We start from the raw sequence: 19,532 nt of genomic DNA on the forward strand, positions 1-19,532 counted from the left end.
AGTTCATCTGGTGTGCCCATTCTTACTCTCTCTCTCTCTCTCGATCTCTCCCTCTCTCTAATGAATAAATAAATAAGAATAGTTGTTTAAAAATGAATTTTGAATATTAATTTTTTATAAAAATAAAAAAAAAATAGTGATCAGCTCTAAGAGCTGTACCTGTGTAATGTCATTCAATCCTTATACCCACAAGGCAAGTCCTAGCATTACCCAATTTTGTAGATAAGGAAAGCTGTAAGCTAAGGGACTGGTCCAAAGTCAAACTAGTGGCAGAACTAGATTTGAATGCCTATCAATTGGGACCCTCCACGTCCCAGTTTGTAACCACTATAATGGACTGCCTCCATATGGGGGTGTATTTCCTGTGTACAGGACCTTGTGTTGGAGGGAAAGGTTATTTGCAGACCTCAGGATTGGATACATGCTATAATATTGCCTTAAAAAAAAACAAAACAATAACCAGCTTTCAAAAGCCCCCAAGTTCACTGCTCACTGAGTCTAAAGGTGACTACTTGTGGTTGGGAAGAACATGTATATAATCACAGGCTGGGATGGAATGATGAAAGGCCATGCGTTCTCCCCTGCTGTGGGGCAGAGATCCGGTAGCCAGATGACTGGTTGTGGGCTCTGACTCTGTGATCTGGCTTTCCTGTGCTTCCTTAATACTCAGTGCTCAACTGGAAGCTTCAGCATCTCACACCTTTCACTGCAGCTTCTAGTTCCCAGGAGCTTGTGCAGCATGAGGTGCTCACTCCAGAGGCCCACATCTGACCTACACTTACCTCGCATTCTGCTCAGAAAGCTTTGCTGCCCCCCTCCCCTGCACTGCTTTAGCAAAATGCTCTGGAATTTAAACCTTTTCAACCTTTGATCATCAAAACATAAACACTTGTGCTTTCCTAATTGTGTAGAAGAAATGAAGTTCTAGGTTATAACTGTAGGTGTACTAAGTAGTATTTCTTCATGATTACAGGCCTCATGAGTATCCCTCACCTGAAATGTTTGAGATGAGAAGTGTTTCAGATTTTGGATTGATTTGGGGTTTAGGTATATTTACATATACATAATGCAGTATCTTGGGAATCAGACCCAAGTATAAACCCCAAATGAAATTGTTTCACATATAGTTTATACCTATACTGAAGGTAATTTTATATAAATTTTTAGTGTGTTTGCATTTTGACTATGACTCATCCTATGAAATCAGGTGTGGAATTTTCCTCTAGAGACATTATCATAGCAATAAAAAAGCTATAAATTTTGGAGGATATTTTTGTGTTTTTTTTTCAAGGTAGGGTCTCACTCTAGCCCAGGCTGACCTGGAATTCACTATGTAGTCTCAGGGTGTGTTGGGCCCTGAAAAGCCCAGGCGTGAGGCCTAGTGGAACTTCCTGAGCCTAGCTAAAGTTTGGCGACCTGTCTCTGGCCAGCTAGGACTTAGCAAGACGCCTAATGGCTTCTTGCCTGCTACCTCTGCTTGGCAACTGTAATTACTATTTCAATAGTTACAGTTTACTATTGGCCCTTACCTCTCCCCACATTCTAAAATCCCCGCCTTCGTCCCCAACATGATATTGGCAACTGCTCAGAGTAATAAAGCGAGTTTTTTTTTCTGTGAGTTCCTGCTTCGAAAAGACTCCAGACTCAGTGTGGTTTTTCTCCGGTGGCCAGGAGAGATTTCTGAGTCGTCTGAAGCTCATCTTCCTCCTCAACACCTTGGGAGGAACCAGCAGGCCTGGTCCTTCCACAGCACTACCTGCCCGGGGAAGAGCCCGGCAAGGGTGGTCTCAAACTCAGGGTGATCCTCCTACCTCTGCCTCCCCAGTACTGGGATTAAAGGCGTGCATTACTACGCCCGGCTCACATTTTGGAGGATTTTGATGTCAGATTGAGAATATTCAAACTGCATTAAAATGAACTTACACATATCACTCCTTAAAAGCCTACAGTAACTTCCCAGGGTAAGTGCAAAGTCTTGGCAAGACCTACCCCGAGTCCCCTGGCTCTTTAGCCATTCTCCTTCATACTTCCCTAAACCTCCACAGCTTAATACATTCTTGCCCTTCCATGGTCTCTAACACTTCTCACTCAGCATTTTCCGGTCCCATCCTCTTCTTTGCCTAATTCATTTTGATTGATACTCCTTTAAGTTCCCAATACCTTTAGATAAGAACAGTATCCATGTAATGTGCTCTCCTAACATGCCCCTTATCATTGATTCTATTTATTCTATTTAGCTATCCCCTCCATCAGTTCTGTGAGGGCAGAAAATGGGCCTGTCTTGCTTATTAGAATCTTCATTACTTCTCACAGGATGTCACTCACAATGGTACTCAATAAAGATTTAAGTGGATACATACATCAGTGATTCCTCTAAGATCTTATGAATTGCTTCTTTAAGAATTGTGATGAGACTATCCAGAAACTACTGACTCCAGAACCAGGCTGCAGTAGAGAGTTGTTAAAACATACATATAACATGGTCCCCAGGAGAAAATTTCTTATCTTGTCCCAAGAGAGGCTGCTACATCACCATATGGAAACCTCCCCCCATCCCCTCCCCAGCTCCGTGTATTTCTCCAAGTGGACACTCAGTCATCTTGCAAACTCTGCACTACATATACTTAGGTTAACTCTCCTAGCCACTGCCTCAGACATGATTGACTTGGTCTTAGGATCTGAGTAACCAGTTTAAAGTGGAGCTGATGTTAATATATTCACTTACTTAACCATGGGCTGAGAAACACACCTTTGGCACTATTTTTTGCTGCTTCTAGAAATCCATTTCCTGCTGATTATAGTGTGCAAATCTCCCTGTATGTTACACAGGCACCCTAACTGGCTCAATTGAGGCAGTGTTTATCAAATCCTATTTTGAACCCCTTACCCTCCTTACCTCAAGAGAGACTTGACACTATTTGCAGTCACTTTTGATTATTATGATCTGGGAGAGAGGGCTACTGGAATGTGGTGGGTTGAGGCCAGGGATATCCCCCTGAACAAAAATGACCTGACCGAAAATTTCAGTTGACCCAAGGCTGAGAAGTCCTGGGTGGAGGTGATACTTGGTAGCCCAGGAGTTCACAAGAACTAGGCTGTATTTATTGATGTCATGCTTTTTAAGATACGTAGAAACAGTAGAAATGAATAAGTTGAAAAGCAGTAGGAAGGGTGGGGCACCTTCTCTGGCTAATATTCAAAAGAAAGGTTTCTAGCTTTCCTGTTAAGTAAAATGATTCAGCTTGGGAAGTTTGCTAGGTAGATCCCTGGCATAGAATTCCTGTGGAAATCTTATCATTCAAAGCATTTAGCATGGACGTGAACAGTCTTGAGTGTGAAAAGGAGTTTTGGTTAAATCAAAACCATATTTTTGTTCACATTGAAAATATTCAAGTCATTTTCTTTTTCTAATAGTAAAACCATTTGGACAAAAACATCCATTTGAAATTCAAGTGAAATGTAAATTGCTATTCTTCTACACAGACAATCCAGTGTATTTATACTTAATCCATGACGGCATGATGTTACAAAACACATTGTATATTATGAAGCCATATGGCATCAAACTTTCCAATTTATAGACAACTTTATATTTACATAACAAATTAATAAATCAACCACTTTTCAGGTTTATAAAAGGTCACTGAGGCACACACACAGTGTGTATAAAGCAGATAAGGCTGATCATACACATTTACAGTAGATACAAATTAATTTTTCATATTTGAAGATAATAGTTTTTATATATTTTTTTCTATATCAGACTCCCCACTGTTAGCAAGATTTCTCATGCTTGAGTTGTTTATTGCTTTTTGGCTCACTGACTTAATACTCACTTCTGGGTTGTTTACACATATGAATTCCTAATGCTATTAACTCTTTGGCTAATGCAAATGTGATAAGAATGAATGAAAGAAAAAGATAAATTCATTCAGTTTTACAGCCATGACTGGTTGACATCTTTTGTTCATATCCTCAGAATGGATTGAGTAATGTAAAACTTGCAAACTATACTGAAAAACTTTGAGTTTCTCATGGTATTATTTGGACATAAATGGTCAACCCACCCCAAACAAACAAACAAATAAACCAACAAATAAAAACAATACACTAGATTTTCAGTGAGGTCTAGAATCTTGGCTTTCAGCCAGAAAGAGCTGTGCCACCACCATCCCAAGCAGCTTGGATTTTAAGATCCTAATGTAGAATTGCTTCTGACTTATAAGGGGACACTGCAAACTGCATGGAAGAACCAAAGTTCACACCAATGTGCCATCATGGTCTACAATGGAAAAAGAATCAACTAATACGATAAGGGAATCTTTACTAAACTTACAAAACAAAAACAAAAACAAGCTAACATACAACAGAGGCTTCTGCTCCTCCCACAATTCTGTAGCTGTATGTTCCTGTAAGAAGACTACATTTACTTAAAAGAACAGGCCCAGCAAGACTCCAAGTCAAAGTGTCAATAAATGACTAGCTGCGGCTCATGGCACCATGAGGATGATTGTTCTTCAAGCATCTTCATTAACAATGCAACTGAAAAGTACAAGCCAAAAATATTCCTTTAAATAGACATTTTAAAAGTTGTGGATTATTTGTAATTCTATGAACAGGATAAATCACACTCTGAAGAGCCTCTCAGTTAATTTTTACTCATAAACTACTTAAATATGTAGTTATTCTCCTTATGTGCCCTACAACTGTCCAGGGCCACAAAATAAATTAGATTTCCTTTTCTAGCAGAGACAATTATGGTCTTTAAAGGAGCAAAAAAACACAAAAATCCTTCTCTTTTCATATTTGGGTTTTTCTTCTTTTAAGAAGGTTACTTTAGGAAATAAAAAAAAAATTACTAACATAGAAAGTCTAGCCTTCACTAAAAATGATTTGGCTTCAGTACAATGAGAATGAAATGGCTCTATGGGCAGAAGTGAAGCATGAGTGACCAATGTTTTAATTGTAAAGGAGATGCAACACTTAAAAAATATCACAGCACTGCACGACCTAAAATACTGACAATATTTACATTCACTGCTTACATGAACCCATCCACTGTGAGAGAGGAAAGCCCGAGTGGATTGAGACAAATGCACCTAGCGCTCACAGCAACGCCATAAGCGACCTGTGAGATCATGGGTAGACACCTACTTTATACATGGTTGCTGATGTAACATGCATAATGGTGAAGAAATACAAACAAGATTCACTCAAAATGCCCAAAAGAAGGGATGGCTAACTCCGTCTGAAGATGGAAAGCCAAAAGATGAAAACGTCTTCTGTAAACCAATACATAATACATGCAGACACATACATGTCTGTGAATAAATACAAATATGAACATAAAATAAAAGGAAAGCAGGTTGATGCAAAAAAAAATGTCTTAAACATACCAAACATATCAACTTGTACCAAAAACATGTCCACTGAATTACACAAAAGATTATTTCATGTGACTCTAGGAAGGACTGAGCAGGCACCCCATCACCAGTGCACAGAAGAGGAAGTGGACTTACCCCCTGAAGGAATTACTCCAGCTTCCATTGAGACCTATAGAGCTGGTTGTATCCCATCAGGGTCTGAGGGCAAGGGGCGGTGTGGGAGCAGAAGGGACAGAGAGACACAGGAAACCTGGGAGAAGAACTCAGAACTGTTACTATCAAAAGCCAGCCCACATGGTGTGCTATGTTGCTATAGCCCAAGAAACTATTTGAGTAATGACCTTGGTTTTCTTTTTTCCTCAGTAACCAGAACTCTGCCACATGATTGGACTGAGGAGTCTGAGAGAAGTGGGAAGGTGGTAGTATCTGGGGTCCAGAGCCTTCTCAGGAAAATCTCCCAGCAGCTAAGTTTTGGGCAGCAGAGGAGGCCTGGGCCAAAGGACAGGCAGTACTCTCTGGTGGTTTGGGGTGAGAGCTGATGTTTTCAAGAGAAGGAATAATGGATCCCTTCTTTAACAATCTCTAATTCACATGGCCTAAAACTCTGCCAACTGTCTGGAAGATAAGGAATACCACCACTACAAGAATTGTGAAAAAAGATGGAAAATTATGTTGTGCTACATTTCTTGTTAATTACTTGGTACTTTAAAAGGCTCACAGTTTTGGGTTTGTATAATTGTAATGTAGTACTTTTCTATGTTTGTTTCACATTTTTCTTAACATAAATAGCTTTGTGAATGTATTTAATTTGTATATTTCAGCCACAATGATATATATAAGAATCTGTGAATGATATAAATAATTCTTTAAATAAAATAAATCTGATATGTTATATAATACTGATAAAAACTACCATTACTATTAATTTTATAAGCCACCTTAACTTCTGGGTTAAGAAATACTGATGAATTAATATGGATATGAAATTTGCTTATGTATTTATTTTTGCCACTACAAAAAATCTTAACTATAATCAGGCTTGCCTCTGTTATGGTTTCAAAGTGCAGCATTTGCCTCCATGTGTAGAGATGGAAAGTTTTGCCTTGTCAGATATTATTCACAGAAAAAAATCTTAATTTTGAGAATCATTGGTGGTAAGCTATCTAGTTCAATAGGTGGCTATCAAATATTAATTATATAAATGATTGAATAAAATTAAATATCAGCTACATAAATGATTGAGTAAAATGGTTCATATAAGTTTTTTTTAATAAAGCCTATTCTGTCACAAATGGCTGCAGTTTCTGAATTCTTAATTTAGAACTGTGAGCCTTCATCCCTTACAAAATTTACAAAGCTGAAAGTTCTGATATACCCAAAACTGAGTCCAGTGCTTCCAGGCAAGGTTTGTTCAAGAGAGACAATATAAATGAACACTCAGTGGTGTGAAGTGTGTGTCATGATTCAGATATTATATCATCATGCCTTCTCTCTGCTGTTAAATACAAAAACAGCATCTTTTACATTATCATAGAAAAGCATTTAGGTTGTATTTTTATTTATCACTTTACACTGGTAGTCTCTGGTAGGTGTACTCCATAGAAACCAAAGAATTTTGTACACTATTTCTTTGTACAATAAAAGATAAAGTGTGCATTAGGTACGCTTGTACATGACAATATTATACAATATTTACATTTCTTATATCACCATGAAATTCTGTATTTTCTATTTACAACATTGAAAATTCTTCAGAAACATTTGGACTATTTCTTATAATCACAATTTTTGTATTATAGAAAAAGTTTCTCAGCAATCTCTTGACCATTTATCACTCTCATCATACAGGGGTTTTGATTAGATTTTTCCAGCATTCATTATCCTTTCCTGATCAAAATACTTCTCTATCATTGTCCCTTTTAGCACCCTGTCATGGGGTAGCAATCTGCCATAGTCTAAATATTGATATAACAGTGGCCATATCAACACACCTATATACAGATGTATCTGTGAATGCTCCTATGATAAACACTGCGTGTTAGAGGAGTAGTCTCTGTTATCTGGAGATCTTCCTCCTCTTGGGCTTGGGGGGTCTCATTTGTCTGTCTCCCTGTGGGATTTGGTGAACCTGGAAATGAAAAGGTGGGGGAAAAAAAACAAGTCAGGCTGAAATCACGGACATCATAAAACTTCTGACAAATAAGCAGGGTAGGAAGCACTGTGGCTTCACATTTTATCACTGATATCCTAAGACATTAAAATTTTCTTTTAGCAAACCCCAGTCTGCCGACAGGCATGAGCAGCAGTAGAACCTAAACAGGGCAGCACTTTGGGGATGCTATTGAACAGTGGAGCACAGGGAGGAACTGGAGAAAAGCAAGGGAGGGGAGAGCAAGAAGCAGCTGTGGCCTACTTAAAACAAATATAGAGCCTTTCCTGCCAGAGACCCCTGGGTCACCATCTTACCACCTCCTGGAAGGTGCGCACATGCCAAACACGCTTGCTTTCTCATGTGTTCACACTATAGCTACAAGGAAATGCCAGAGATCTTAGGACAATGCACATGTAGCTCAAGATGTTTGCATGGGAGAAGAATCTGCATGGAAAACAGAATACTACTACCATCAGTTGGCAGGTCTCAGCTTATGTGAGCTCAAGAGAACAATGGACATGACCCATTATTTTATACTAATGCAAGAATGAGTAGCACCAAGGCTGTGCTCAGTACCCGTGCACTAGATAGTAGACATATTGTGGGGGACAGGAGAAAGGCAATCAGGTGCTCCAAATTGTAACATGGCTACTACTGGGAAGTAACAAAGTAAGACCCAGAAGAATAAAGGGACTCAAGGCAAACAAATATCTAACAATCAATGTTAGGATACAAGTTCATTGTAGCATTTGCCAATTTCCATGGTATAAACACTTCTGCCAAGCCAGTTTCAGCCTACCAATGTATTATCACAGAACTTAGATTTAAAAAGAGATATGCATGAATAGTTCTTGAGGTCTACCATCAGCTGTCTCAATTATGTGTTTTTCGGGGACTGGAACAGGGCTCAGTGGTTAACAGCACTTGCCACTTAGGTATTAGGGTGTGAGACTACCTGGGGTCAATTCATATATTAAAAGGTGGTTATGGCTTTGTGTGTCTGTAAACCCAGCCCTGTTGAGAGGTGAAGAATGAAGAATTGCTGGGGCTTGCAGACCTCTCAGTCCAAAGGAAATATTCAAATGAGCCATAGAGAAAGAAGTTCTCATTTGGTCTTGTACATGCGTATACTGGGCTCGTGCATCTTCACACACGTGTGCAAATGCCACACACCCCATACATAGTTTATACATACACACATGTGTGTGCACACACACATATACACACCCCCTTAGACAATAGCAAAAGCTAATAGTTTTGAGTTGAATATAAAATGCTTTATAAAAACAGTATTTAAAAATTTAAGATAATGTTCTTGAGTCTCTCAAATTGTCTCTTGCCCCCAAAACATTTCTAAATATATTTAAATATATTTAAAACAACCATAACTAAATTCCATAAATGAAAAGGTTTAAATAATTGAAGAATGGTATTTTCATCTATAACTACAAATTAGTAATCTGTGGACTAAATGTGGCCTAAAAAGGTTTTTAATTTAGCCATATAGTGTATAATATTTTTCAAATAATTGCAAAAGTGAAATGTGGTGGTTTGAATGTGAAATGTCTCCCATAGCCTCATGTATTTGTAATTAAGCTTCATACTTGGTTCTCAGCTGGTAAAACCTATGGTTGGTGGAACCTTGCTGCAGGAGGTTTGTCACTAGGGCAGACCTTGGGCCTGGACAGCCCTGCCCCCTTGCTAGCTAGTTCACTTTTGCTACTCCCTTGCTGCTGCTGTATGTGATGATGCAAGCCAGCTTTCAGCTTTTTTTCACCATGATGAAACTTTTCCTCAACACTGTAAGATAAACCTTTTCTTCTATGAATTGCTTCTTGTCAACTGTTCTGTCTAGTACCAAGAAGGTAACTGTAGCACGAGAGGTTTTAGTTCTGTACTTCTGGGTTCTCAGGAAAGCTGGGGAAATCTTGCAGTATCAGCCTAGCCTCCCACAAGGCTCAACTCTGCTGCAGCATGAAGGAGGATGGGCCTCTGGATGGAGCGCATGGTCCAGGTTGCCTTGTCACTCTCCAGTGCCTGATGGCCACAAAAGCTAAATGTCCTGGGGCAGAGAGTAGTAGATGATGGCCAAACCCATCTCCTTTTTTTATGGTAAGACACATTGTATAGTACATACTATAACCCAATGGAGTAAAAATGGTAATTTAACTGGTCCAGGTCAATGGAAGTCAAAATTGATAAGTTTCTGAGATGAGTTCATAGAAACTGTACTGACAGCCTTCAGCGTACTCCTTTTCACTTACCAAGCCGGACCAAAGGATATATAGAATACTACAAGGTCCTATGAAATGGTGGGCTCTAGACACAGAAAGAATCTAGGCCCCTGAGTGATTATATGGATAATCCCTTTCTCAACCAGACTCAGGCGAGCAATGGCCTTTGCTGCGCTAGTATCTGAGCCTGGGAGCTGGTAGATCTTCTACTCTAACCAGTGCATCTTAGTTGGCAATTCTTAGCTCACTGAAAGTGCAGTTATCCTGACACCCAATTTGTCTAGCCTTAAAAGACATTGAGTTTATAATCTCTGGTCTAGACTTTTCCTATAAGTCCATCAGGAATTCAGTGTTTTAGGGACTCAGTCAATCTTTCTGTGAAATGATAATCTGGATCACAAAATTGAGAAGGCCAACACTAATCCCAACATTTTGTAAACCCATTATTAATGGGTTGTTAGAATTCAGCTAACTTTAACTAGAGTCAGGTAAAAGAAATGACTTTTTATGAAGTATTTATTAAGACTATAAGTCAGCTCTTTCATATTTTTTATAGATTGATAAAATTATGTTTTATGTGTTCATATGGACCCATGTGTGAACTAGAGGACAACGATAAAACTTTTTACACTCAACACTAAGATATAAATAGTTTAATAAAAAATGTAAAGTAGATACTACTTCTTCATTTTTTTTGTATGTTTTAATTTTACTTACAGGCAGGGAGAGACAGAGAGAAGACACAGGCACATACACAGAGGAAGAAAGAGAGAGAGAGAGGGAGAGACAGAGAGAGACACACACACAGAGAGAAAATGGGCATACCAGGGCCTCTAGCCACTGCAAATGAACTCCAGATGTATATGCCACTTTGTGCATTTGGCTTTAGATGTGTACTAGGGAATCAAACTCAGGTCATCAGTGCCTTAACCACTGAGCAATCTCTCCAGCCTGACACTACTTTATTATTATTATTATTATTATTATTATTATTATTTTCGAGGTAGGGTCTCACCCTGGCTCAGGCTGACCTGGAATTCACTATGTAGTCTCAGGGTGGCCTCGAACTCTCAGCGATCCTCCTACCTCTGCCTCCCGAGTGCTGGGATTAAAGGCGTGCGCCACCATGCCCGGCTCTGACACTACTTTAAATTCAGAATTTATAGTATATATGAACAACAGGATATTGTACCAATTATTTTATTTTTAAGGTAGCAGAAGGAAAATGGGGATTCAACATACTCTTGATTTTTAAGCAAAATGTTATTTCATTTTCCCTTGCACAATGGATAGAATAAAACTTACATTATTGACTATTTTGGTAAAAGGAAAGGCCACTGGTGTTCACAGAGCCAAATACAGAATACTGCTGCTTACATTTTAAAAGAATATTATATAGGCAAACAAAATTTACTTATCTCAGAAAAAAGACATAGTTAATACTGCTAGGCTTTCTGTCTAGCCTAGTAATTTAGTATTGATTTGTAAGTTTCTTGACAGTATGCAAGAGAATTTGCTAAAGAAATTTTAATATAATTCATTTTCAAAGAAGCATAGACTAATGAAAAAATAAATCAACTTACAGTCCCAGACATTTTGTCCAGTTCACTCATGGCCTCATGAATAGCAGCTTCTAGATGGTTGTTCAGTTTTCCACTTCTGGAATTAATGAAAACATACCAGATTAATAAATTAACAAAAAAATCTCAATTTAATTACCTAACTAGAAAACAAAAGTACTAATTCCATCAGAGAAATTCAATTTATATTCACATTTGAACAATACAGCTGACAAAAACATCACTCTGAAGTTCTCCACTGAATACAGATAAGTAAAGTAACAAAACTAAAACAACTGAACACATGAAGCGGGGAAATGGATCCTACCACCTGCTACACGCTTCCACATTCTGGTGAATTTGAGAGAAACTTGGGCCAGGTGTCTCTGCCCTGGAACGCAATATATCCTCCCAGGTTCAGTCTGCTGCATATGGTGTCTGCAGGCTGTGCGGCTGGAGGGCAGAGGGACTGAATTACAGGCTATGGCCACTAGGGTGCTCCCTCGGCCCTCTCTGGAGTAACCTGGCTTGTGGAATTAAGCAAGCGAAGGCGGAAATTGTGGGGCACTTTAGGTTACATGTGAGGAACAGCTTATTACCTTGCCATGCATAATGCTGGAAGCTTGGTCCACACCATTTTCAAACTTAAATGGTGTGACCATTTGGACTAATAAACAGCAATGATCTCAGGGTATTTATCATTTCTTCTACTTTTGTTCGCTACTCAACATACCATTATATGTTTGTTATGAACAATGTACAATGCATCTCTCATTTCTCAAAAATTAAAATTTTTTTTTATTTATTTGAGAGAAGGAGGGGAGAGGGAGAGAGGAGAGAATATGGGTGTTCCAGGAACTCTAGCCACTGCAAATGATCTCCAGATGCATGTGACACTTTGTGCATCTGGCTTTATGTGAAAACATAACTGGGGAATCAAATCTAGGTCTTTGGGTTTTTCAGGCAAGCACCTTGGTCACTGAGCCATCTGTCCAGCCCCATATGTCATTTCTGAACGTGTCTTCTATGAGGCTGTTATGCCACCAACTATTGCAATCAAGTAAATCTGCACTGCCCTTCTCTGCGGCCATATACTCTTTTCTCACTGTGAGTTGTTACTTGATTTCCTCTTTTGTACATATAAGTAATTACTCTCAAATCTTCTGAATACTAAGGTGGCCATTTATCCTATCAGGAAAATTAAGAGAAAAGCTACAGAGGCAAACTTTTTTTTTTTTTAACCACAGCCTGTTGCCTCTGCCTTCCAAAAGTTAATTCCAATCTCCGCATCTACACAGAGGCTGGAAATTTTAAAACTCTTGGAGAATTTGGCTCACAGTTCCAGTTAGTGTGGCTACATAAGTAGTTAGAACCTTTCTGAACCTCAGTGGAATGCCTTTAGATAACACTTCTCAGCATATAGGCTTTACTAGGTTTTATACGCAGTGACCTGACAATTCATTTTGTTTCTTTCTGCACATTACAGAACTCTGAGTTTTCCACCTCGGAGTACTACACTTCTAAGCACATAGAGTGTGCATTTACTTGCTAAATATATCACCCAAAGTAAACACTATGGCTTTTGGGAAACACATGTGCATTTAAGTCAGTTCAACTGAAAGATTATTATGTTGGTTTTAATCAAATTCTAAAGATAATTTCAACACTATTCTCCCCCACTTTTTCTGGCTACATAATCTAGCCTCTATCTTTTATGTTATTTACATTCTTAGAAAGTTAAAAATGCCAAGAAGTTCACAAAATAAAATAACAATCCCAACATAAATTACAAATAGCTTACAGGTTTCTGTTGTCTTTTTTAGAATTAAAACATAAATCTGTTATTACTATTTGTGTACTATTTCTAATCACACTCTCTCCCACACACCTTCCCAGCTTGTAGGTTGTTCTTATATTGTATATGACATATCCATGAGCAAGACCTAGTATTATTTCATGTCCTTTTATGTGCATACAAAGAGTGTCATGATATACATCTCATCTTTTCCCATCATTATTACTATTATTTTGAGACAGCATTTTGTAGCCCAGGCTGCTCTACAACTCACAATCTTCCTGAATCTGCCTCCCAAATATTGGGATTAAAGGTATGCACTAGCTCTACCATACCATTTCTGAGCATTAGTCAAGTTGGCATAACATAAGCTAATCATTCCTTTTGCCTTGTGCACAGTATGCATATCATCATAAATATACCTATCCATGTATTGACCTACCCATTCCAGTTTTAGGCACTATGGTCATCATGTGGAGTTACTTTGAGGAGTTTACTAAGCATGATCCTGGGTAACTGGGAAGAAACTCAAGCCCAGTATACTCCAGTCATCAAAGTTGGCAGAGGTTGAGTTATTGGTTTTCAGTGTAAGGCAATTAAAACATCAATTTGTGTGCGCATGTGCATGCACATTGGGGGCAGCTGTGCTTCAGGAAATTTCTACTCCCTTGAAGTTCTTCCCAACCCCTCTTCTGCAATAGTCCCTGAGCCTTGGGTCTGTTAGCAGTCTAGTTTAGTGCTAAGTTCTCTGTAGCTTCTGGGGTTTCTGCTTAGATATATTTTGGTTAATCACTGTTAGACTTAAGGTTTTTATATAATTTTTTTTTTAAGTTAGGGTCTCTCTCTAGCTCAGGCTGACCTGGAATTCATTATGTAGTCTCAGGGTGGCATAGAACTCACAGCAATTCTCCTATCTCTGCCTCCCAAGTGCTGGGATTAAAGACGTGCGCCGCTATGCCTGGCCAGACTTAAGGTTTTTTTTGAGGAATGGTTTCACTCTAGCCCAGGCTGACCTAGAATTCACTATACAGTCTCAGGGTGGCCTTGAGTGCACAGTGACCCTCCTACCTCTGCCTCCCTAGTATGAGCCACCATGCCTGGCTTAGACTTAAGTTTTCTCAATGCCTCTTTCTCTTTCTCTCTCTCTCTCTCTCTCTCTCTCTCAAAATAAAATAAAATAAAATAGTTTAAAGATAGTTTTGTGCATTTTGATAATGAGTCTATGGATTTGAAATCGATTATACCTAAAAAGTCCCAAATAGCTAAAAAAAAAAAAGCTAAAATATTTCAATAAAAATCATCAGAGAACATGTTTCTCTTATCTTCAATCTTAATGACAAAATAGGTATTTATTGAAAATTTTCCATGTGCCAAGAATTGTGGTAATTTTTGCATATAGCATCTCATTTAATATTTATATCAATCGTATGATGTAGGCATTGTAACAACTGTATAATACTCTCTGACTTTTTAGGTATAATGAGTAAAATCACTTATAATTATATAATTAAGAAAACATTTAATTACAAATAACTTCAATAAATTTTAATTATCTATGAAAAAATATAACATTGCCATGAAAGTATAAAAATGATTCAACATCATTACTTATTACATGAAAAATTCGAATTTTAGGAATTTTGTCATCTTGATGTTCAGTAAGTTACTGAAAATATTTGTAAAAACAGGTATTAACTTAAGATACATAGCAAAATGTTTTGCCTGTAATAAACAGTTCATAGATGAATAAAGGACTATTTGGAAGGTAAAGAAGTGCACAGATGTAGAGCATGGAATTATTTGAGGACACAGGCAGAATCAGGAAGTAAACACTGACTTCCCTATATATCAGTGCACTGACCAATTTTCACACTGTCTTGTGCTGAGGAAGAATGAAGTCCAGAGGAGAAGAGAATGCTTTGTGAGTTCAGGAAATGAACCATTAGCCAAAGTTCAGTTTTCCTGCCCTGAGGGCCACCCTGTGGAGTTTTTGTTAGTATTTTCCATTCCCTGCTGACATTTACTAACAAATATTTTACTTATACATACTGTAAACCATACTTGATTAAGCAATAGATGCTAGTATAATCACATTTCTAGTTTTTAATGGAGATAACTGCACCTTCTTATCTCCACTAACAATGTTGTCACACATTATTCACTAATTATAAAGAACAAATGTGGGCTGGAGAGATGGCTTAGCAGTTAAGGTGCTTGCCTGAGAAGCCTAAGAACACATGTTTGACTCTCCAAGTCCCACGTAAGCCAGATACAGAAGGTGACACAAGACTACAAGGTTGCACATGTATACAAAGTGGCACACATGTCTGGAGTTTGATTACAGTGGCTGGAGGCCCTGGTGTGACAGTTTTCTCACTCTCCCTCTCTTCCTCCTTCCTCATATAAAAATTTATATATATATATATATATATATATATATATATATATATATATATATACACACACACACACACACACACACACACACACACACACACTCACATACACATATCTCAAATGCCAGAATGATAGCAGGAGAGAGCACTGACTGAGAAGTTGCATAGTTCTGTTCAAGATGGCCACTTTAGAAAAATATTACCCATTAAAAAGTATGAAAATTTTAAAAAGTTAATAAGCTATGGAGTATTTATTGGGTTCAAAGTTAAAGTATGTCTTTATCACTTTCCAGCTTTATATGATATCAGGTGACTAAAAATATTGTAGATATAAACAGAAGATTTACTTCTCTTTAGGTAAAAATGGTAACATATCAAAAAGCTATGGAATATTTTCTAATTATGCTCTGTCTGATTTTAAGTATTATTTTAAGTATTATTCTGAGTAATGTGTTAAATAATTAAGTTAGCAATTCTTATGTGATTGGGATGTAGTTAGTTTGTCAGTTTACAGATATGTATTTGTTGTATAGTAGAGTTTAAAATCTTAATAATTAAAATGACTGCACAAAGTTCTAAATATTTAATATGATCCTAGATTATTTTTTGCTGGCAAAAATATTACAATTTTGTGGGTTTTTGCACCTTTTATATATGCAGGTCTCTATATAAGGATCTCTGTATTATCTATATCATAACAGTCCTTAGGAAGGAATTAATATCCTATTTTAGAAATTAAAAATTTAGGCTCAGGGAGTTTAAGTTCAACACACCTAAGGGCATATAGCTAAAAAGTGGCAGATATAAGATTTGAACCAAAAATCAATCTCTTAATTTTCTTGCACCAATTAGCATTTTCTGGTTTTGGCCTTTTCCTCTTCTGCCCCTTAGTCTACAAAATAGTAAGTCATTTTCATAAAATTCTTCTGTTGTGATCTTCCAGGTTTTCATATTGGATAAAAAGGAGAGTAAATAACTTGTTACCTTCCCTCTCTATGTCCCTATCTTCTTTCCTTCATGAGCACTCTGCTTAATCACTTAATCACTGGGACTCTAAATTGGCAGCCCCATGGAGAAGTTGCTGTTTTTGTCTTACTGGACCTCTTTTGATTGTTTACCCCCCACCCCCAACGAAAATTTCAGACTCTGTCTTCTTTTTTAAATTTATTTTTTTATTTGTGTGTGTGTGTGTGTGTGAGAAAGAGAGAGAGAGAGAGAGAGAGAGAGAGAGAGAGAGAGAGGGAGAGAGGGAGAGGGAGAGAGAAAGAGAAAGAGAAAGAGAAAGAGAAAGAGAGAAAGAAAGAATTGGCATGCCATGGCCTCCAGCCATTGCAAACAAGTCAAAAAACTAAACAATAAAAAATAATCAGCCTGTTGTGATGCCCACACAAGTGCAATAGTGGCACACAGCCATGGGGGGGAACCACCTGCTCTTGATTTGGCTAACTGATCCCCTCAGTGGTAAGGGACCCATAGCTGGAGCTGGGAAACAAGTCAGATCCACACCCAAACATAAGCCCACACTCTATCAATAATGGGCTACAAGAGGGCCTACACCTATTAAACTCTCTATAAAAAAAGTAAGGGTTATCTCATTTGTCCTGGGTGCTAACTTACTCTCCGTTGGAGAATCTGCTTCTCTTTTTCAGATACATGCAGATCCTAAGGAGAGAGCCACACCATCATACCTCAAAAGGGCCCTGGCTGAAACTAAGAAAAACTGGCGAAACAAGCAAGGGTGCTGTTTTCCTGATGAACTGGATACCAGCAGAAGGGTGGAGACCAACACAGAGAAAAATCAACTCCTACCAAATCAGAGAGCCAGAGACCCAGAGGCCCCCAACACGTCATCACTGAAGCAGACCAAAAATGAACCCAACATGGCTCAGGGAAATTTTGTGAAACAGGGGACAGAAAGAATGTCAGAGCCAATGTTGGGTCATGATATGCAGAGACATTTACTGTACCAATAACTGTGGGCTGACCCCACAATGCATGACCCTATATCTCAACAAGGAGGGGCCAATGGGGAGGGGGTAGGCCACGGATGAGCCTAATAATGGTACCAAACTGCCTGTATTTGCTGAATAAAAAACTGATAATACTAAAAAAAAAAAAAATCAGGGTTGGATAGATGGCCTAGCTGTTAAGTGCTTGCCTGTGAAGCCTAAGACCTGGGTTCAAGGCTTGATTCCCCAGGACCCATGTTAGCCAGATGCACAAGGGGGCGCACATGTCTGGAGCTCTTTTGCAGTGGCTGGAAGCCCTGGCGCGCCCATTGTCTCTCCCTATCTGTCTCTCTCTCTCTCTGTCACTCTCAAATAAATAAATAAGAATGAATGAACATTAAAAAAACAATCAAACAACCCACTCCAGAAATGGGACAGAGAACTGAATAGGGAGATATCAGAGGAAGAAATACAAATTGCTAGCACACACTTAAGAAAGTTTCAACATTCCTAACCATTAGGAAAATGCAAATTAATACAACTATGAGATTCCACCTTACTCCAATAAGGATGGCAATCATTTAAAAAACCTAACATCAACAAATGTTGGTAAGGATGCGGGGAAAGAGGAACCCTCATCCTCTGTTGGTGGGAATATAAACTTGTACAACCAATATGGAGACTCTTGAAAAGGATGAACATAGAGCTACCAACAGACCAGTCATTCCCTTACTGGGCATTTATCCTAAGTGCTCCATGCTTCACTGCAGAGATATTTGCTCAACTGCTCAATTCATTATGGCTAACAACTGGAATCAACCCAGGTGCAAGTAAATTCCAGATGCATTTGCCTCCTTGTGCATCTGGCTTACATGGGTCTTGGGGAATCGAACCTGGGTCCTTTGGCTTTGCAGGCAAGCACTTAACCACTAAACCATCCCTTCAGCCCTGTCTTTAAAAAATTTTTTTTATTTGTATTTATTTATTTGAGAGAGACAGAGAGAGAGATAAAAAAAAAAAAAGAGGGAGAAAGAGAGAGAGAGAGAAAGAGAGAATGGGCATACCTGGGCCCCCAGCCACTGCAAACAAATTCCAGATGCATGTGCTACCTTGTGAATCTGGCTTATGTGGGTACTGGGGAATCAAGCCTCAAACTAGTTTCCTTAGGCTTCACAGGCAAGTGCTTTACCACTAAACCATCTCTCCACCCATTTTTGTTTTAATTTTTTTTGTCCATTTTTTATTTATTTATTATTTGAGAGCAACAGACACAGAGACAAAGACAGATAGAGGGGGAGAGAGAGAATGGGCGCGCCAGGGCTCCCAGCCTCTGCAAATGAACTCCAGACGCGTGCGCCCCCTTGTGCATCTGGCTAACGTGGGACCTGGGGAACCGAGCCTCGAACCGGGGTCCTTAGGCTTCACAGGCAAGCGCTTAACCGCTAAGCCATCTCTCCAGCCCTGTTTTAATTTTTGAGAAAGGGTCTCACTCTGTAGCTGAGACTGGCCTCAAACTCACAGTAATCCTCCTGCATCATCTCATTCGCATGCTGGGATGACAGGTGTGACTACCACAGTTCTCCATAGTTGTTTTCTAAGATTCTACTTTCTCTCCTGGTTCTCCTCTTAATGCTGGGTCACTCTTCATGTCTTCTTTATTCTACTCAATATCCACTTCTCCTTACATTCAGGAATGAGTTCCCTAGTTTTCAAATGGGTCAGAGTATCTCTGTGTGTCAAATGACATGTCTCCATTTTTAGACTTGTATCCAGCTATCCCAAAAATACCCTGAATGCATACAACAGCTCCTTCGATCTTCCTATTTTAGCCTTTGTTTCTACTCCCCTTCCCAGCTATGCAGGCTAAAGTCTCTTATATGTCCTTGGTTACTTGTCTTCATAGTTTCATCACTCACCATGTTGTTAATTTTACCTCTTAAATATTTCCTGACCACATTTCTTCTCTCCCATTCCTTTTATTTTATTATTATATTTTATTTTTGAGGCAAGCCCAACAGACTTCTTTTTTCTTTCAAGGTAAGGTCTCACTCTGTCCCAGCCTA

General features: G+C 38.6%; 1 protein-coding gene across 4 annotated transcripts in view; it reads right to left on the bottom strand.

Annotated features, from left to right (window-relative positions):
* Positions 1 to 3,556: 3,556 nt before the first annotated feature.
* Positions 3,557 to 19,532, bottom strand: part of Mbd5 (methyl-CpG binding domain protein 5) — a 73,124-nt gene continuing 57,148 nt past the window's right edge. For all 4 annotated transcript variants that reach the window (XM_004651826.3, XM_045148098.1, XM_004651825.3 and 1 more), the window contains exons 10-11: positions 11,354 to 11,429; positions 3,557 to 7,512 (exon numbers count right to left, since the gene is read on the bottom strand). In XM_004651826.3, the coding sequence (XP_004651883.1) occupies positions 7,441 to 7,512; positions 11,354 to 11,429 (148 nt within the window). In that variant the 3' untranslated portion in view covers positions 3,557 to 7,440. The remainder of the gene's footprint in view (positions 7,513 to 11,353; positions 11,430 to 19,532) is intronic.

Source organism: Jaculus jaculus, chromosome 4, assembly GCF_020740685.1.
Source record: "Jaculus jaculus isolate mJacJac1 chromosome 4, mJacJac1.mat.Y.cur, whole genome shotgun sequence".
In the NCBI taxonomy this organism is placed as follows: Eukaryota; Metazoa; Chordata; class Mammalia; order Rodentia; family Dipodidae; genus Jaculus; species Jaculus jaculus.